Source organism: Xiphophorus hellerii, chromosome 18 (genome assembly GCF_003331165.1).
Source record: "Xiphophorus hellerii strain 12219 chromosome 18, Xiphophorus_hellerii-4.1, whole genome shotgun sequence".
Classification (NCBI taxonomy): domain Eukaryota; kingdom Metazoa; phylum Chordata; class Actinopteri; order Cyprinodontiformes; family Poeciliidae; genus Xiphophorus; species Xiphophorus hellerii.
Window position 1 is genome coordinate 5,013,377 of NC_045689.1, and position 17,552 is coordinate 5,030,928.

The 17,552-nt window shown below is 38.8% G+C and overlaps 1 protein-coding gene across 4 annotated transcripts in view; it reads left to right on the forward strand.

Annotated features, from left to right (window-relative positions):
* The window catches only part of actn4 (actinin, alpha 4), a 62,228-nt gene that overhangs the window by 23,679 nt on the left and 20,997 nt on the right, over positions 1–17,552 (forward strand). For all 4 annotated transcript variants that reach the window (XM_032590952.1, XM_032590951.1, XM_032590950.1 and 1 more), the window contains exons 2-3: positions 15,630–15,744; positions 16,705–16,824. In XM_032590952.1, coding sequence (XP_032446843.1) covers positions 15,630–15,744; positions 16,705–16,824 — 235 coding nt within the window. The remainder of the gene's footprint in view (positions 1–15,629; positions 15,745–16,704; positions 16,825–17,552) is intronic.

The window sequence follows — 17,552 nt, forward strand, 5'->3', positions numbered from 1 at the left end:
TATCTATTGATACTGATCATGTGTCTATCACGATATACATTGTTATTCGTATGCTTATGTGAACACCAAGCGCACTGGAGAAAGCTCCAAAAGGAGGAAGTGGACTACAGTGCAAGGCATTCTGGGTAAATGCAACCAAAACAAACATGCGAGTCTAGCGTTAGTAGGAGAAATGGCTTTACAAATGACGAGACAAAATAGTGAGTCTTTGCTTCATTGTAGAAACCAAAGTTTGCACCTTTTATTTTTGATTAGAGTAGACCAATTTGTTTTTGTATTATCAATAAGATATTGATTTTGGTAACTTATTCTTTTTAAAACGCTTGCTATACTCGGCCGAAGTTTAAAAAATTTAATCAAAAGCAGATTTAGGTGCACAAACGTCGTCTTTTGATTAAAACCCACTGGATAGATGTGGTCACATTTCCCATGAAATTAAACAGAACAAAGTGGTTATTAAAAGACAAATGTTTGCGGTTGTACATAACATTATGCATTTTAGAACGATTTTAACTTTGCATCAGTGAAAAATAAAAACTCTCCAACATCTTTAACCACCTGGTCATGTTTAAATCATTCCAGGGGCTTCAAATGGCCTACAGTTACAGGGGTATGCTTTCATTTTACACTGTTTGTACTTTAGCACAACCGTGTCAATAGTTTACACACTACAGATGGTTCATCTTAAGCTGACTGACTGCTTGTGAAAGGAGACAAAGATCGGAGAGGAAGCAGAAGATGATGATGATGATGGTGAAATGAGGAAGGAAGTGAGGTCTGAGTCGTAGAGAAGGATGCATCGAAGGGGGCTGGAGGAAGAGCATAGTACGCATTCCTGGCGTTGTCGCGCTGAGCAGAGCTGACGTAAATGCAGTGTGAAAAAGCCAGCCGTTTGATTTGTTCAGAGACGGGTAGAGTCTTCCGCACAAGACGGACGACAAAACGTGTTTCTGCCGACTAATCGACCGGAGGAGGGAAAGTGACATCTGGAAACGATTAATAGTAAAAGTATTCAGAAAATGTCTGCACTTAGCTTGTTTTATGTCCACAAATATCAGAGCCTGGTAGCAACTACTTACATTTACTTTAGTAACTTTTTTGAGTAAAATTTCGGGATTCTCTACGTACTGAATAAAAAACAAACATGTTTTAACCAAAAATTCAGACACACACTTGCAGTTTTTTTTAAATTTCATAAGTTTTTTTTTTTTACTGAAAGAAATTGATTTAGAAGAATTTTCTTTTGCTTGATTTTATTTTTTGTTACTAATATGAATAATTGTCATTTTCGTCCTTAAAATACCAATAATGTAATTTTTAAATATTAAATAATTTTATCAGTTACTTAATACATATAGTTTTTACCAAATACCTTTTTACTCTTGAGTACAGTTTTTGAGTACTCTACCTGTTGTAACCAGTAAATGTTCAGTCACGTAGAGTTTTAAAGTATCTCTTTTTTTATTTGATTCCAGGAAGACTTCCTGTGTTTCCTGTTGCTTCAATCAGCCACAGAAAAATTCAGCTGATGACAGAAAACTGTTTTATTTAAACACACGCAGATGAACAACACAAATGAACTTTCTCTTTTGTTTTACTTGTTCAAAGCAGTTCAGATTTACTCTTAAATGAAGATTTTTGATTTTCTATGGAGAGCCAGGAGTGCCAAATTACAGTAAATGATTTTTTTAAATAATTAAATGTCATTAACTTATTAAACTTGAAAAAAATACAGAAATGTAATGAGTTTAGTTTGAAATATGAATTATAGTATAGATGTTCCTGTGCTGAAGCACAAAATGAATAAATTTAAACAATATAAACTCAGTGGGCAGGATTAGGGGAGATCCTGACGTCTTATTGGCTGTTTCAAACAGCAAGTCAAAACAACTTCTTACAAGTTTGTACGACTGTCAATATTTTCACTGGAAGTGAGGAAAGAACTTCAATAAATCATTTATTTAGTACAAACTCTGTCTGTAGCTTGGTCTGAAATAGTTCTATTAATTTCACCAGGCTTAGCTGATAGCCTCGACCACTAGCTGACACCAGCTAATGCTTTCTCGTGAATTATTGTTATTTTAGATCAAGGCTGGAGTTTCTCACCAAGACTTTATTTGTAAATATATTGCAACAACTTAAACATTGTTGAAGCCGTTTCTGCGTTTTCCAGTAAAGATTTTGACCTCGGGCTGGGAGGAAGTTGTCTTTACTTACGGTTTGAAGCAGCCAATCAAACATCAGGTGTCTCTGTAAAAGCAGCTCTGACCCTGCCCACTGAGATTGATGGATAAAGTTGACAGTTTTAATTCATTTATGATGTGCTTCAGCACATGAATGTTGTTGTTATTTTTTAATTAAATCATTGCATTTAAATGAGACGCATATTTTAATTCCATGTATCTATTTTCAGCTTTATTAAATTAGTGGCACTCTTCACCTTCCGTAGTTTTTCCATGTACTGTTCTCGCTCTGGGTGGTATTTACCCTCACTGACTCTTCAGCTTATTGCCACCCTGCTGCACTCATTACCTTCTTAAGGAAGTTAAAAAGGTGGTAACTTTAACTTCAGTTTTTACTTCCTCCTTAAAAGCTCCAGAGCCTTTGTGATTCTGCATTCTTTGAAGGATTAATATTTCTAATCTCTTGGTTTCCTGGTGAAAACAGTAAAAAGTAGTTGCTTTATTGAGCCTATTATCACAAAGTGGATTCAGTTCACCGGTGAAAAATCTTCTGCCAGATATTTAAATTCTCTGGTCAAACGTCGTAACAACCAAACGGTCCGAGCGAAGAAATGAACGCGAGGTTTTTGCGGTGGACAGTGTCAACACAGTTATGCAACATCGGACTGAGAGATATGGAGTAAAGCTGCGTTGCCCAAGTCTCAGCCGGTTTCTGTTGACACACAGCAGCGAGATGCGGCCAAATGTTCTGGTGAAATATTCATTCTTGGTGGGGAAGAGGCCACAAATATGGCCGACGTGAGCTGGAGTCCATCTAAGATACGGGAGAGGGATGTTTATGCTGCGAACGCAGGAGGGCAGAGAACCCAAAAACTGTACGAGCAGAACTACTTCGACATGTTTACTCAAGTTGAATGTAGCAAGAAATTACTTAAGTAAAAATTATTGAGTAAAAAGTCTACTCAAGTAGTGAGTAACTGATCAAATTCAATTGTTTATCTTAAATTTAATATAATCAGACGGACCAAATTATACAGTAAGTCAGAATTTTGGTATTTTATGGATGACAATGACAGTAATGCATATAAATAACTAAAATAACAAAATAAAATGTTTCCAAATCAGTTTCTTTTAAGAAAAGACTTATGAAAATGTTCAACTTTTGATATTTATGAGTTAAAATTCCCACTTAACTTCATATTTTGGTTTAATTATTGATAATTTGATCAGTTACTCAGTATTTGAGTAGACTTTTTACCAAATACATTTTTACTTGTGTAAAAATATGTTGAAGTAGTTGAGAACGAAATAACAAAATCAGACAAGTTTTACAAATCAGTTTCTTTCAATAGAAAACTGATGAAACTTTTAAAAAAACTGCAGGAGTGTCTGTCTGGTGAATTTCTGGTTAAAACATGTTTGTTTTTCATTCAGTGGGTAGAAAATCGAGAAATTTTACTCAAGAATATAAATACTTCATAATAAAATTACTCAAAGTATGGAGGAGTAAAAATACTCCTAAAAGTAATGTAAAAAAAAAAAGGTTTCTCGTGTAACTGTAATTGAGTAAATGTAACGGGTTACTGCCGGACTCTGGTTCTTGGTGAGTGTTGTAAATTGCATCATTCAGGTTTTAAGCCATTTTCTCCTCCACCTCGCTGATGCTGATGTAGACTAAACGCTCGCTGTGGTAATCGCAGCGTTTTGACCTGGCAGGACTCTGCGACCAACAAAGGCAGGAAGAGACATAAATGAATGGAGAAATGACCGCTTCAATTGACATTTAGCCTTTCCTCTAGTTTTTCCTCCCACCCTCATTTCCTTTCTCTCTTTATCGTTTAAACCTTTGAGCTGTGGAGAATAAAATGCTAATTTGTAAAATCTGGAATGCATCATGTAAGCAGTAATGTGAGATTAGATATTTCATTCAGCCAGATAGATTCAAAGAGAAGCGGAAAAAGCGAATCATGTGGATTAGCTGGGTTTGCTAACAACTCATGGCCTCATCTGGGATACTGTATTTATTCCAACAATTTCCATTTATTATGAATAAAGTATTTTTGATTTGAATATACCAGGCATCAACCCTTGTGCAAGTTGGATTATAGATGCTAATTATTAGCATCCTAATGCTATCATTGAACGGAAATCTCTTAAGTAGACATGTAGGGTGCCATGTAAGGCTGTGATACAGTGGTAATAAGCCTAGAAATGCTAGTAGTTGAATAATGCATGCTAATCTTTTGCTAATGGCTGAATGCTTGTAACCATCTGTCATTTGCATTGGTATTTTCTTTGTTCTTGTTGAATTATTTTTCCCAATAGTTCACAGTAGGATATTTGCCTAAACATGCTAGGTGCTCCCTTAATTGCTACATGCGTGCAAATCTTTACTGTCTTGCTGTTTCTTTTAAAGTAATTCATTTTGTGATTAGCCTTAGCGTTCAATATGGTGTAATCCAATATGTCATTAGCTTAGACATGCTAAGGGTTAGCTTCTCAATGCTACTGGTTGCATTAAAAAGGTTAATCTTTAGCATCCTGATGCTAATAATCTGGTTTGTTGTTTCACTTGACATGAAAGGTGATAGCTTAATGCTAACATACAGTCCAGGTTAAATTAGTTGCTGGCTTGTGATTGGTCACTGCCAGTTGCTTTATCAGAACAGCATGATGATTGGTCTGTTAAGAAAATATAAAGCTATTAGCTTCTTTAAATTGGACAATAATTTAAATGTTTTTAACTTTTCTGTTTGGTGTCAGCAAATGATCTGCAAATATAAAATTAAATCTGAAGAACTTCTAACATTTATATTTTTATTTTGCTGATGAAGGATGAATGTTCAGTTCAAACAGATGGTTGTAAACCGTCACTGTTTACAACCAAAGCTCCAATCAAGAAGCAGCTTGTTGTAGAAACGACCAGAATAACAGTTCAGACTTATTCCTGTTTGAAACAACTTGTATCTGGTTCAATTTTTTTTTCTGCACAGTAAAATGTTTGACAAGAGGAAACTATTTGTCAGATTAATCTGATGGGAACACCCAACCCTGACGAATAATGCAACCTTTACAGAAAATCCTTCCCAAAAATCTGCTTTTAATCCGAGCTAATTCAGACGAATTAAATGTCACATTATGACAACGTTCACTAGATCTTAAAGTCGAATAGTTAAAATCCTGTTTGTGCACCTCATAAACACTAAGTCTTACCAAGTGTCTTTGGTCTGACTTCATCAGTTGTTTTCTGTTTTCTTTGCCAAATTTTCACCACTTGTAGCAAGGGCCGAACAAACCACTTGAAGTTCCAAGTTGCACTTGAAGATACAAAAATGTGACAGACATATAAAAAAAAAGTCATGTTGCCTTTTCTGGCTGCCGTGTTTTTATAAGGTTTATCTCCATATTTTCTCAGGCATTTCCCCTCCTGTTCTTCATCCTGCCTTCCCTTTTGTTTTTGTTTGCGGCTATATTAAGGCTCCTCAGTGAGCGAGGAAGCTTGTTGAAAACAGTCTGTGTTAAGTTGTTGACTCACATAATGGTATATCTGAGGGGCATTAGGCCGGCCAAGAAGTACACAGCAATTACGCCTGTGTGTGTGGGTGTGTGTTTGTGTTTGCTCCAGACTACCTGTCAGCACACGAAGCAGGAGCAGAGGCCCCTCTGTTTCTGTGTTTGTGCACACATGTTAATGATCACCTGTCCAGACTTGAGGAAATAATGAGACCGGAGCAACCCCTGCTCTGCTGTGGGGCGTCAATCTCCCCGCTCTGAGTCGCCGCCGCTCCTCGTTTCGGCCTGAGTGTTTCTGTTTTGGAGGCTTTTTATTGTTTTTCTCTTCTCCTTCCTAGCTGTCTGAGTTGTGCAGATGTGAAATTGCGCCTGCCTGCCCGGTTGGGCCGCGGCTTGCGGGAGACGGTGTCCCGTTCCTGCACTGCTGCTGTACAGTAGCGAGCTGCAGATCCGGTTACGCCGCCGTCTGAATGGACCTGCAGGAACCCGGCTGTGAAATCCACACCGCGCTGAGAAAACACAAAATCTAACCAAGTATTTTGTTTAGTTTCTACTACCAATGTCTTGGTACACTTGAAGTAAAACAAAACTAACTGATAGATGATCTTTTAGCAAGATATAGAAACTTGTTTTAAGTCAATAATTCCTCAGTAGTGATAAGTTCTAGTTCACTTGGCAGATTATTTCACTTATCAATCCCTCGCATGTTATTTTAGATCTGGAGATTTTGCCCATGCATGCGCACAACACTGGAGGACAAAAACACGATTCTTTTACTCGCCATCCGTAGCGGCGCTGCAACGGTAGAACTGGTAAATAAAACTTGGAGATGTATGAATTATTAATTTAATCAGAAAAACCGTTGAACAACTCAAAACCACTTTTCCCGCTCTGTCGACTCAAACATTTGAACATAAATGTTTAACATAAAGAACAGAACATTCAGTCAGTTACAGATTTATGTTTTTTAGGCTTGACGTTTGTTTTGCGATTATTAAGAAGTGATGGCTGTGGTAGATTAGCTATTGCTGCTATTAGCTAAGCTAACACAGTGGTAGATTAGCTAATATAGAATAGAATATACTTTATTGATCCCCAAGGGGAAATTGCTTATTTGTTGAAAGCTACTCCATCTTACATGCAAAGTTTGTTAAATATATATATACCTAAGAAACACCTGCTCTACTGATGATCTGTCAGAGTTGGAGTTTAGGTCACTTTTTTATATTTAAACTGAACCAAAATACTGAATTCCACATCACAAATACATGTTAGCATTGTCATAGTCAAGCTAGCATAACTGAACTACTTCGCTCTCCTCTGCTATTTTTTTCGTAAAACTTTTTCCTGACCTTGTTATCTAGTTGTCGTAATGTTGACAATTGGTAGCAAAGCACTGCAATCACGTTGAACCGGGTTGATAACATGGGGAAAAATTTTATCAGTGAAATAATCTGCCAATGGAGGAACTTTTTCATTAATATTAAGTTAGTATTGACTTCAAACAAGCTTCTATTTCTTGCTGAAAACTTATTTGTGAGTTAGTTTTGTCTTATTTTACTAGGATATCTGCATTAGAAAATAAACCAAAACATTTAATAAGATTTTGTGTTTTTGCACACAGACCATTTAGATTTAACAATAACCAGATAATTACAGTAAATTTCTGTTAAAAAAATTGTAATTTGTGGTGAAATAAGATGAAACATTATTAGTAATTTGTTGTGTGTTTCACAGCACAGCCCTTTATTTAATCTAAAAAAAGGAGCTCTGCAGCCGGACCGGACCAGACTCCTTGTCTGAAGCTGGACTCATTGGTTTTGGCCCGGCCCGGTCTGGTGCAGCGGCAGATCCAGTCCAACTTCCTTGAGGTTGTTCCTCCTGCCAAAACGTCCACATATAAAACTTTTACTGTCGCTGCCGTTCTTGTTTTTACAGTTTTCAAATTCCTCGATTTTGGTTTCAGTGTTTTCTCAGAGCTGAGCTGCTGCACCATAAAAACGGTGCAGAAGTTTGATTTTAAATCACTTTTAGGTCACAGTTAGTGGTCAGTCTCATCTGCTTTTTCTCTTATTCTGGAGAGTGTGTGTTTAAAATAACACAAAGACAGGCAGCAGACTAAAGAAGTTGGGATCCAACATGGAACTTACTCTAAATGTTGCCTTATGAAGTTTATCTGTTGAATCAAAGAATATTTTATGCCTCAGTGATTCACAGTGCTGAGGTTAAAGGCTTGGAAATTCTTTTACAAATTATCTGGTTATAAAATTTGACTCTTAAAAAGCAAACAAACAAAAAAAGATATTCATCTCCACTTGCTAAGTAGTAAGTAGGGCTTGAATTGATTTATAGAGGAATATCTGACTAATAATTAGGGCTGAAATGATTAATCAGATTAATCATCATTAATCAATCATTGAAATTAGTTGTCATGTAATTTAGTAATTGATTAATCGTTAACTGGAGTATACAGACTCAAAAAAAGACAATTTGCTAAAACAACAACAAACTCATGTAATTTAGTAATTGATTAAGCTGAAACTATAGAAATATGCATAACTTTTACATTTAAGATGGAGAAAAAAAATCTTTCTCTGTATCTGTTGAACCCAGAATTCCTAAAGTGAAAGTTTTAAGTTCATCCGGTTTAAATTCTTCACAAAAACATCTGTTAAGCACCTTTTGTTATCCAATTATCAATTGATTAATCAAAAATAATCAACAGTCAAGCTCTGCACTATTAATGCGGAGTGGAGCAGAAGTGTTGTTGGGAATATTTTTTATCTGCAGATTCATCCTTTGCTACACATGAAAACGTTCTCTACAGGAATGCTGTTGCTGCATTTTAGGAAACAATGTCTTTTTTTATTTCAGAAATTTGTTTTGTATCTTTTAATGTGTTTCAAATACAAAAAAGCTTAAGTGGTCAATAAGAAATCAGCAGATTTTGCCAATTTTATTTGATTAAAATACTTCTGTTAGCTTATAAATCGCTGAGCGGCTTAAAGATCTGCTGCTGCTGTTGTATCAAACTTGGAGTAAACTTCCAGAAAACTGCAAAACACTGACATCCTAAAATCCCATCTGTGTAATGTTGCTTTTGAACCATAATAACTGGAACATTGACCAACATATTTGACGTGTATTGATGATTTTAATGACGGTACTTGACAAAATGTTTTACTGGTTTTACTGTTGGTGACTGTAAGATGTTTTTATGTTTTCATGATGTAAAGGTGCTGGACTGTGCTACAAAAATGAACTTGATTTATTTTGAAATTGTTTTTGAATTGAATCATGATCATAAAAATCAGAATCAAATTGCTGGACTATGGAAAATGTCGTCCATTAAAGAGGAACATTCCCCAAAAACATGGAGTTCCCACGCGGTTCCTGACTAGACGAGGTGCTGCTGATGATTTTTAGTTTTTCATGATGCAACGCTGAAATTTGCAACACGAACTAACTTGAGTGATTGATCGACGGGCTCCAGAGACGTCGGTTGCTGTTTCTCACACCTCCGCTGGCAGCTGGTGGCTGGTTAAACTGGTTCCCAGTGGGGCAGGCGGGTGCAGACCTGCATCCAGGTGAGCTCAGAGGAGGAGGGGAGTCAGTTGGTGGCAGATTCCCTCAGAGGACTAACCTGAGCGCTGCAGGGCCTCAGAGCACCATCCAGCGCAGAGGATGCGCTCCAACAGGTAGCCGCTGCAAGTCGCATTCCTCAATGCGACTTGCAGCAGGTGATGTCACAGCGCCGGGCCTGGTGCCGGGCGGGCTGGTGCCATCCAGTTTCCTGTGAGCCATTCTGAGGGTTTTATTTTAGCCGTTTGCACAGAGAAATTAAAGCAAAGTGAAGTTTAAAATAAAGTGGAGAGTTAAAAACAGAATTATTTAAGTGATTAATTATTCTGATGATTAATCGATTAAAATCTGAGCTCCAGGGACCCAGTAGAAGCTAAACACATGGATGAGTTTGTCTAGATGTGGCTGGGACGTTAGTGACTTAGTGCTGGAAATGTTTTCTAGGTGACAGAAGGCCGTCTTTGTAACTGTCTTTATGTGGCTGTGAATGTTCAGGTCAGAGTCCATCACTACGCCCAGATTTCAGGCCTGATCGCTACTTTCTGGTTTCCTTCTGGGCTGAGTCGGACCTGCGTTTGAAGGAGTTCTTGTGGCGAAACGTGTCGCAGTTTGAGGTCAGTGCAGGCGGCTAACTGCTGATGAGCTCATCGGTGTTTAACAGGGAGGAAAAACGGGCGTGTGATCCACAGAAAGCACACACCCTCTCTGCTGCCGTCATGAGAAGATCTCCAAGCAGTTGTGCAACAGCAGCTTTCAACCTGGCTCATTCTTTCCAATCTTAGAAGGACACACCCTTATTTCTGTGGGTGTGTGTGTGTGTGTGTGTTGGGGGGGGGTATGGGTCACTAACACACATACGATATGTGTGCAGCTTGAACATGGCGGATGGGTTCAGAAATTGGGTGTGGGACTAATTAGTGAGTTTCAAGCATGTGGCTGGTGTGAGTAGGTGGTTGGATTTTTGTGACTAGAGTACATTCCTGCTCAAGGAGTGTGTGAAGTGTGTGTGACGGACTTTCAGGGGTGTGTTCGTGTGTTTTTCTGCCTGGTTTTGTCTCTTTAATCTGATATCAGTCTTATCTGTAACCTTTGACCCCATCAGATCAGAGAGGAAGTGGATTAGGGGTCAGATGATTTGTTTTAGACTAAACGCACGATCCCAGAAGGTCTTATGGTCGTTTTTAGAAAAATTAGGAGATCCCAACTTTTCTTAAAAAGAAAAAAAAAAACCTTTCACAAAAAATTTGTTCTCTACAGAAGCTGCGTTTCCGTTGGCGGCTGACTTTCCACTTTGGGGTCGCTAAAACAGTCATGTTGATCTGTAAATGATGAATCAAGCAACAATCTTAGTTTTTTCTGTTTTAGCATCATGACTAGAGCTGCCACAAAAATTTTTTTTTGAGTAATCGATGATTCTGGCGAGTAATCGGTTAAAAAAAGCACATTTCGCTCATTTTTCTTTTAACCACTGAAGTTTTTTATGTAAACTCAAAAATAGATTTAAAGATGCATTTAAGCAATTCTACGGATTAGGGCCACCGGAAAAAAAAAAAAAAAAAAATTCCGACTTTAAAGTCAGAATTCTGAGATTAAAGTCAGAATTCTGAGATTAAAGTCAGAATTATTTTTTTTATTTTTTCGGTGGCCTTAATCCTCTTCCGTAGAATTGCTTAAATGCATCTTTTAATCTATTTTTGAGAATCTCAGAATCTCAAAATTCTGACTTTAATCTCAGAATTCTTTTTTTTTTTTCGGTGGCCCTAATCCTCTTCCGTACAATTCAGTTCCTTTTCAAAATAAGAAAATAAACATTTAATTTAAGATCAGGCCTTTCTGCTTGAGTTGACATCAGTACAGAGAAGCAAACGGTGCTTAACAGATTTATTTCAATATAAAAAATACTGAAACAAACCATATTAAGCCAAAACTGCTATTTGAGAAGTTCAACAATGGATGGAAGATTGAACTTTACGAAAATGTGTTTAATTACTGCTCTGTTTCAGCAAATGGCCTTTTTTAAGTTTGTATACTTCAGTTAACAATAATTACTAAATTAGTTGATTATTTCAATAATTGATTGTGATTAATCAGATTAATTGTTTCATGATTCTGTGGAATCTGTGCTTTTAGCATCTGGTGAGGATAAAATCTGTGTCCCAACGTATAAAACTGAAGCTATGGAGAAGCAGGAAAAATAAAAACACCACTTTGCTACCTTTTTATTTTAGAAACGCCCTCGCAGAGGTTTGACCCAGTTTCATCAGAACCTTAAATGCCATGTGAAAGATTTTTTTCTCTTCTTCCTCTCTACAAATTTAGCCTCTGCAGCTGTTAAACCCAGCAGATGAAGTCCTGTGACCTGCAGTTCATTGGTCCACAGCGAAGCAGCTTAATCCTGCTGGAGGAACTTCAGGTGTCTAGTTAAAGTTCACTGATGTGGAAAACAGCCAGAAGTAAATGATTTTGTGAGGCGGTTACAGCCTAACGGAAGCAACGGTTACGTAAGAGCTTCACACTCTAAACCGTCTTAACCCTCGGATCCAGATTTTCTGTCCTTCATCTCGTTATCCTTAGCTGAGGTCAGAGGTCACGACGCCGACACTCGGTCAGGTTAAACAGGATTCACCGGTTAACTCTCCTAATTCAGCCTGCAGCCGATTAAATCTAACAGGAAGTGAACACGAGCAGAGCCGGGCGTTTTCAGCGGGATTGGCCGTCATAAAGCAGATGGATCACATGACAAGCTGCGTATGAGGGATGAGGGCATGGTAGGGTTAAAGGTCGCAGTCACATGCTGCACCTGATGCTCAGCTCTCCTCCTTCTGCTGACCCAAACGGGCCAAAGCAGAACGAAACACGGCAGAAAATCAGAGTTTTTCCTTCATGTTTCACTTGCAGCCACAGATCCAGAACGGGACGGATGATAAGATTCAGGATCTGATGAAAACATGTCCGCTGTTTGGGATCGCCCTGCAACATGTTGCTCCGACACGCAGCAGGTCTCCACCTGTCTGGAGTTCTGCCAGAAAACAAAAAATTACAACGGCAGCTTCAGCAGATGCACTTGGGGACACAATCACATGTTTTTGGTGAATGTAGCTCTTTAATGGACGACAGAAATGCAAGTCTGCCAGTGTCTAGAGATTTGATTCAGAAACCATTTTTAAATCAAGTTTGTGTCACACATTTCAACAACTTTACATCATCATTAAAAGGGTTTGGTTAACGGTCTGGGTTTTTCTTAAATATAAAATATCTGAATTATTGAGAATACATGCAGAGGGGGAGTTGATGCATGATGTACAATATACTTGCAGAGATGTATGACTAAAAATGGATTTTTGAGTCGATTCAGAATTTCCAAGATTAAGAGTTTTGATTCTCTATAGAATATTGATTGAAGTGAACTCTAAAGGTCCTAAATGTTTTTTGTTTTTTTTAAAAAAGGACAAAGTTTTGATGCGTCTCAGCTTTATCTGAGAAACGCTGTAGGCATGCATATCATCAATTCCTGACACCTTGGGGTTCAGCGCTCTAAACAGTACAAACGATCAATCAGCTTCCAATTGATCGGCAAAAAAAGTAGCTTAGAAAATCCACAACCTTTTGAAAAAGCTGCCAGAAATCAGTAATTTTTTTGAGCAGCAGTCAGAGAAACACGGTGACATGGTGGAGGGACTGTTGATCCAGTGTGGGAGCAGCTCTGCATGTTCAGGCTTGTTGGGCTTTAACGGAAATCACTGCAGCGCCTCAGAAATGTTGCTCTTACAGTAAGGCGCTGTTGCGTCTGCACAGGAGGCTTCATAATGGCTGGGTGTGTTGAGCGGCTGCAGGGAGGCTGAGCTCTGCTGGGTTTGGTACGAACGCTGATGTTGGACGAAGTGAAGGACAAAGGATCTGCTCAACGTGGCCTTCAGCTGCAGGAAAACGAGCCTTAACACATCCCAAATGTTCTTATGCATACATGTAGGAGTTCACAGGTAGATCTGGCTACAAATGCAACACTTTAACTAAAGGCTGAAACGATTAATCGTGATTAATCGATTATTGAAATGGTCGTCAACAAATTTAGTCATCAAAAAGATGAAAAGCTGACTTTACTGCACCCAAATCAGCTTTTATTTCATTTATTAAACTTGGCTGAATACATTTTAGCACAGAAAGGAATAATCGGATAAATTGTGATTAATTGATTATTTGAATAGTTGTCAAAATAATTGTCATTGATCAAGTGTTCACTAAAGAAATATGTTGCGTTTTATGCAATAAATAGTTCATCTTATTTATAAAAGAGGAATCTATTTACATATTTCTATGAAAGCTTAAGTTGTTAAATATAATTTCTGCAGAATGTGGCAAGCTTTTATCTGATTAATCGAATATTTTAATGATTAATCGATTTACTAAAATTGTTAGTTGCCTCCCTACTTCAGCCATGAGTGGAATATGTTGAACTACTTCATCTTGATGTGTGAATGTTGCAGGAAACTGTTTCTGCTCATCAAAGGTCAGATCAAAATGAAGTAAAGAGTAAATATTCTGCATAAAAACAGGGATTTATGAAAATCTCAATGTTGGTGAGATCCAAGAAATGAACCAGAAAGCATTTTTCTTGATGATAAATAGGATGTTTTTAACAACTCCAGCACGGTGATTAATGCATCTTCACCTATTGTCTTCAACTTCCTGTCACTGCAGTGCCACTTCCTGTTGCATTGTTGCCGTTTCTGCACGCCTGAGGCGGGCGGACCATTGTCCTGCCACCGCTGCCCACCGAAAATCCCTCCACCCTCCTCTTTCTCCGGCCGCTCGCAGACGGAGGGGAGAGAGGCTGGACTGTCAGCCCGTCTGGGGGAGGGGTCTCACACACACACACACACACACACACACACACACACACACACTTTGGGCTGAAGGGTGCTATTATCCAGCGGGCTCAATGGGCGCTTTGTGCCGCCGGCCCAGGGGGACGGTGGGCAGAGAGGCGGGTCGGCCAGCAGCACCCTGTCATAATGTTTTTCAACAGGAGAAATTACAAACATGGCAGGGGCGAAGGTGTTTTTATTCTGGGAAACCAAACCCAAACAATAAATGAGCTTTTTAATACGGAGTGTTAGCAGAACGGTTCTGTTTGAGTCAATCAGCTGTTGGTTATTATAAAATAATGTCTGCATGTCTAGAGTCGTGATCTAACAGCTTCCTGGTTGGTTTTGTTGGTTTGTTACTTCATTGTGGAGAATCTGCTGCTGGTTGAGGTTCTTGTTCTGTTTCTGACCCGGTTTGGGTCACATGGGGTCCCGTCAACATTTTTTATTACATTTCTTTGAGCAACCTGTTCCCCTCCTGGCCTGTGGGGGCGCTGCACCAAGAACCACTGAAGGAAAGGATACAAAAACCTCTGAAGACACTGAGAGCAACTTCCTCCTTCATGAAACATAAACAAAAATGGAGTGGGGTCAGATTTTAGTGGTTGAAGGATTTCTCTTTTGTCTTTGGTAAAAAAAAATTTAAAAAACACGAACAATTTCTTCCTCCAAGTACGCTAGGCTAATACTGCTAGCTTAGCGTTTTTGGTTGTATTATCTAACATTTGTAGCTCTAGAGATGTTTTATTTATCTGGACTAAGGACAAAAATTGTTCTTTATTTAGACTACTGGCTGAATATTTGGTTTACACTTTTAAATTTAAACTAAAATTTATTTTATTTTAAGCTGGAATAAAAGCTTTTGTCTCTTCTGTATTTTAGATCTCCCTGTGTTTCTGCTGTAGTGTTACTTTTACAAGCTTTTCTATTGAAGCTTTAAATGTTTTAAATGGAGAGGAAACTGGCGTTTATCGTGTGTTTTGGCGGATGGATTTATTTTTGAATCGTGGCGTGACGAGGCTCCGGCCGTTCCACGAGCTGCCTGAAAATAAAATGAGTTAAAACACATTTTTTCAGGAACCATACAGATGTTTTTGTTTACTAGATTACCAATGAAACCTTCTGGATGCGTTTACTTCTCTGCAGTGGCGTTTCTGTTGGTTTATTCTTTCTGTTCATCTTTATCGTTTCTGTTCGTTTCTGTTCCCTTCACTGGTGTATTGGGGTCATTATAAACAGGAAAGAAATAGAGTAAATGTAAAACTACTCGAAAAAATTTACAGAAAAAACACAAACATTTCTGAGATTAATCCAAAAATGTTTGTATTTTATAGCCAATTTTCAACTTTGCCAGAGATTTGCTCCTTTTTATTCTTACTTGTTTCCTGAAGTTGGTTAAATGTTTTTCTCAGAAGTCAGATTGTTGTCGTAAAATGTGTGAAATCAGGAGGATAATTTTATTCTTTTTTTTTTTTTTTTTTTTTAGACGTTCACGGCGTGGTGCAACTCCCACCTGAGGAAAGCCGGGACGCAGATCGAAAACATCGAGGAAGACTTCAGGGATGGACTCAAACTGATGCTGCTGCTGGAGGTCATCTCAGGTCAGTTCTGCCGGACTGGGGACCGGTCGGTGGACGGACCGGTCGGTGGACGGTCTTTTCAGTCAGAGTTCCTGCTCCGTCCAGAAAACCTGGAAGTTGCTTTAGGAGCTTCCAGGTTTGGAAGGAAAAATAGTTAGAAAGAAATTCAGTTCCATCAACAAATGTCCAGTCTGTCCAACTGTTTCTTGCTGTTTGTCTGTCTGTCCATCTGTCCGTTTGTCTTTCTTAGTCCATCTGTCTATCAACCATTCATCTATCCAACCATTTATTTGTTTGTTCATCCAAAAGTCCATTGGTTTTTCCATTTGTCCACTCATCCATACATCGTTTTTTTTCTGTTTGTCCATCCATCCATCCATCCGTCTATCCGTCCAACCATTTGTCTCCATTTGTCCAGCCGTGCGTCCATCCATCATGTGTCTGTTTTTCCAGTTCATTTGTGGGTCTGACCTCCATCTATCCATCCTTTCAGTCTTCAGTTTCTCCGTGTTTAAACCAGGATGGATGGATGGATGGATGGATGGATGAACAGTATTCCCAGATGATTTGTGTTGGACTCCTAAACTTCCTGAGGCAGTCTTTGGAAACCAAATTGTCTTCAGTCAGAGGCTTCTTCAGATTTGCTGTAACACAGACTGCTACAGGAGATCTTTCCTGCCAGGAGCCGTCTACAAAAACTCTTTAAAGAATCTGAGTTAATGAGCTAAAATAACATTTATTTTTCCTCTGGGATCAATAAAGTATTTTTAATCTGAGAAATGTTCAGATTTCTGCCAGTTCTTCCTTCGACAGCCTGGAGAAGTTCAGAAACCGTAGCAAACCTGCGGCTTCCTCTCCCACATTCACTTCATTTTTGAGTGATGCCGACGTTGCCGCGGTAACCTTAGCCTCCCTGACGGAGCGGCTGTTCTGCTGAGTGTGCGGAAACGCGTCCTCACCCCCCCTCCTCTGTGTCTGCAGGCGAGCGGTTACCGAAGCCGGAGCGAGGCAAGATGAGGGTCCACAAGATCAACAACGTGAACAAAGCGCTGGACTTCATCGCCAGCAAGGGAGTCAAGCTGGTGTCCATCGGAGCCGAGGGTAAGAAAACAAGATGGAGGTCAGGGGGCGTTTAGGAACCGCTGGAACCAGTCAAATTCACTGGGATGATTCTTTGTTTACATCCAGAACCAGCTGATAAATGATCCTGGGCCGATGATAAAACGGTTTGATAATCAGTCAGAGATAAAAGACAGAGAGACATGGTAGTTTTAATACAGCCGACGTCCAAATGCTGCGTTCAGAGTCGGCTCAGAAAAGTCACATTTTCACTGCAGTCTGACTGGAAACATGTTGGTCCATTTCTGTATCTGACTTAAGGCAGATTTAACCATACGGAGGACCAATAATGCCCACAATAAGACACAAATATATAAATTGTAGTGATGAGTTGATCACATTTTAATCAACAAAATAAGCAACATTTTCAATTCAAAGAAACTTTTTTGCTGCTTAATTATTGCATAAACAGAGAAATGAGCCCATCAACAAAGATATTTATTTTTAATCCATTATTCAACCAACAGATTGAAGAAAAGTTTATCTTTCCAGAGTTTCAGAAGCCCTGATCATTCAGAGAGCTTCTTTTGTAATGTTGACCATAGACGCAGACATTAGCGTTAGCTGCTACATGTTTAGCATTCAGATGCTATTTTAGGCTTCGCTAACAGGCTAACTCCTTTTAGCACAACTTGAACACAACAGTCTTATCCAGCGTCCAATCAGATCGTTTTGAAGCAGAAATTAACCCACAATGGGACGAGAGAAAC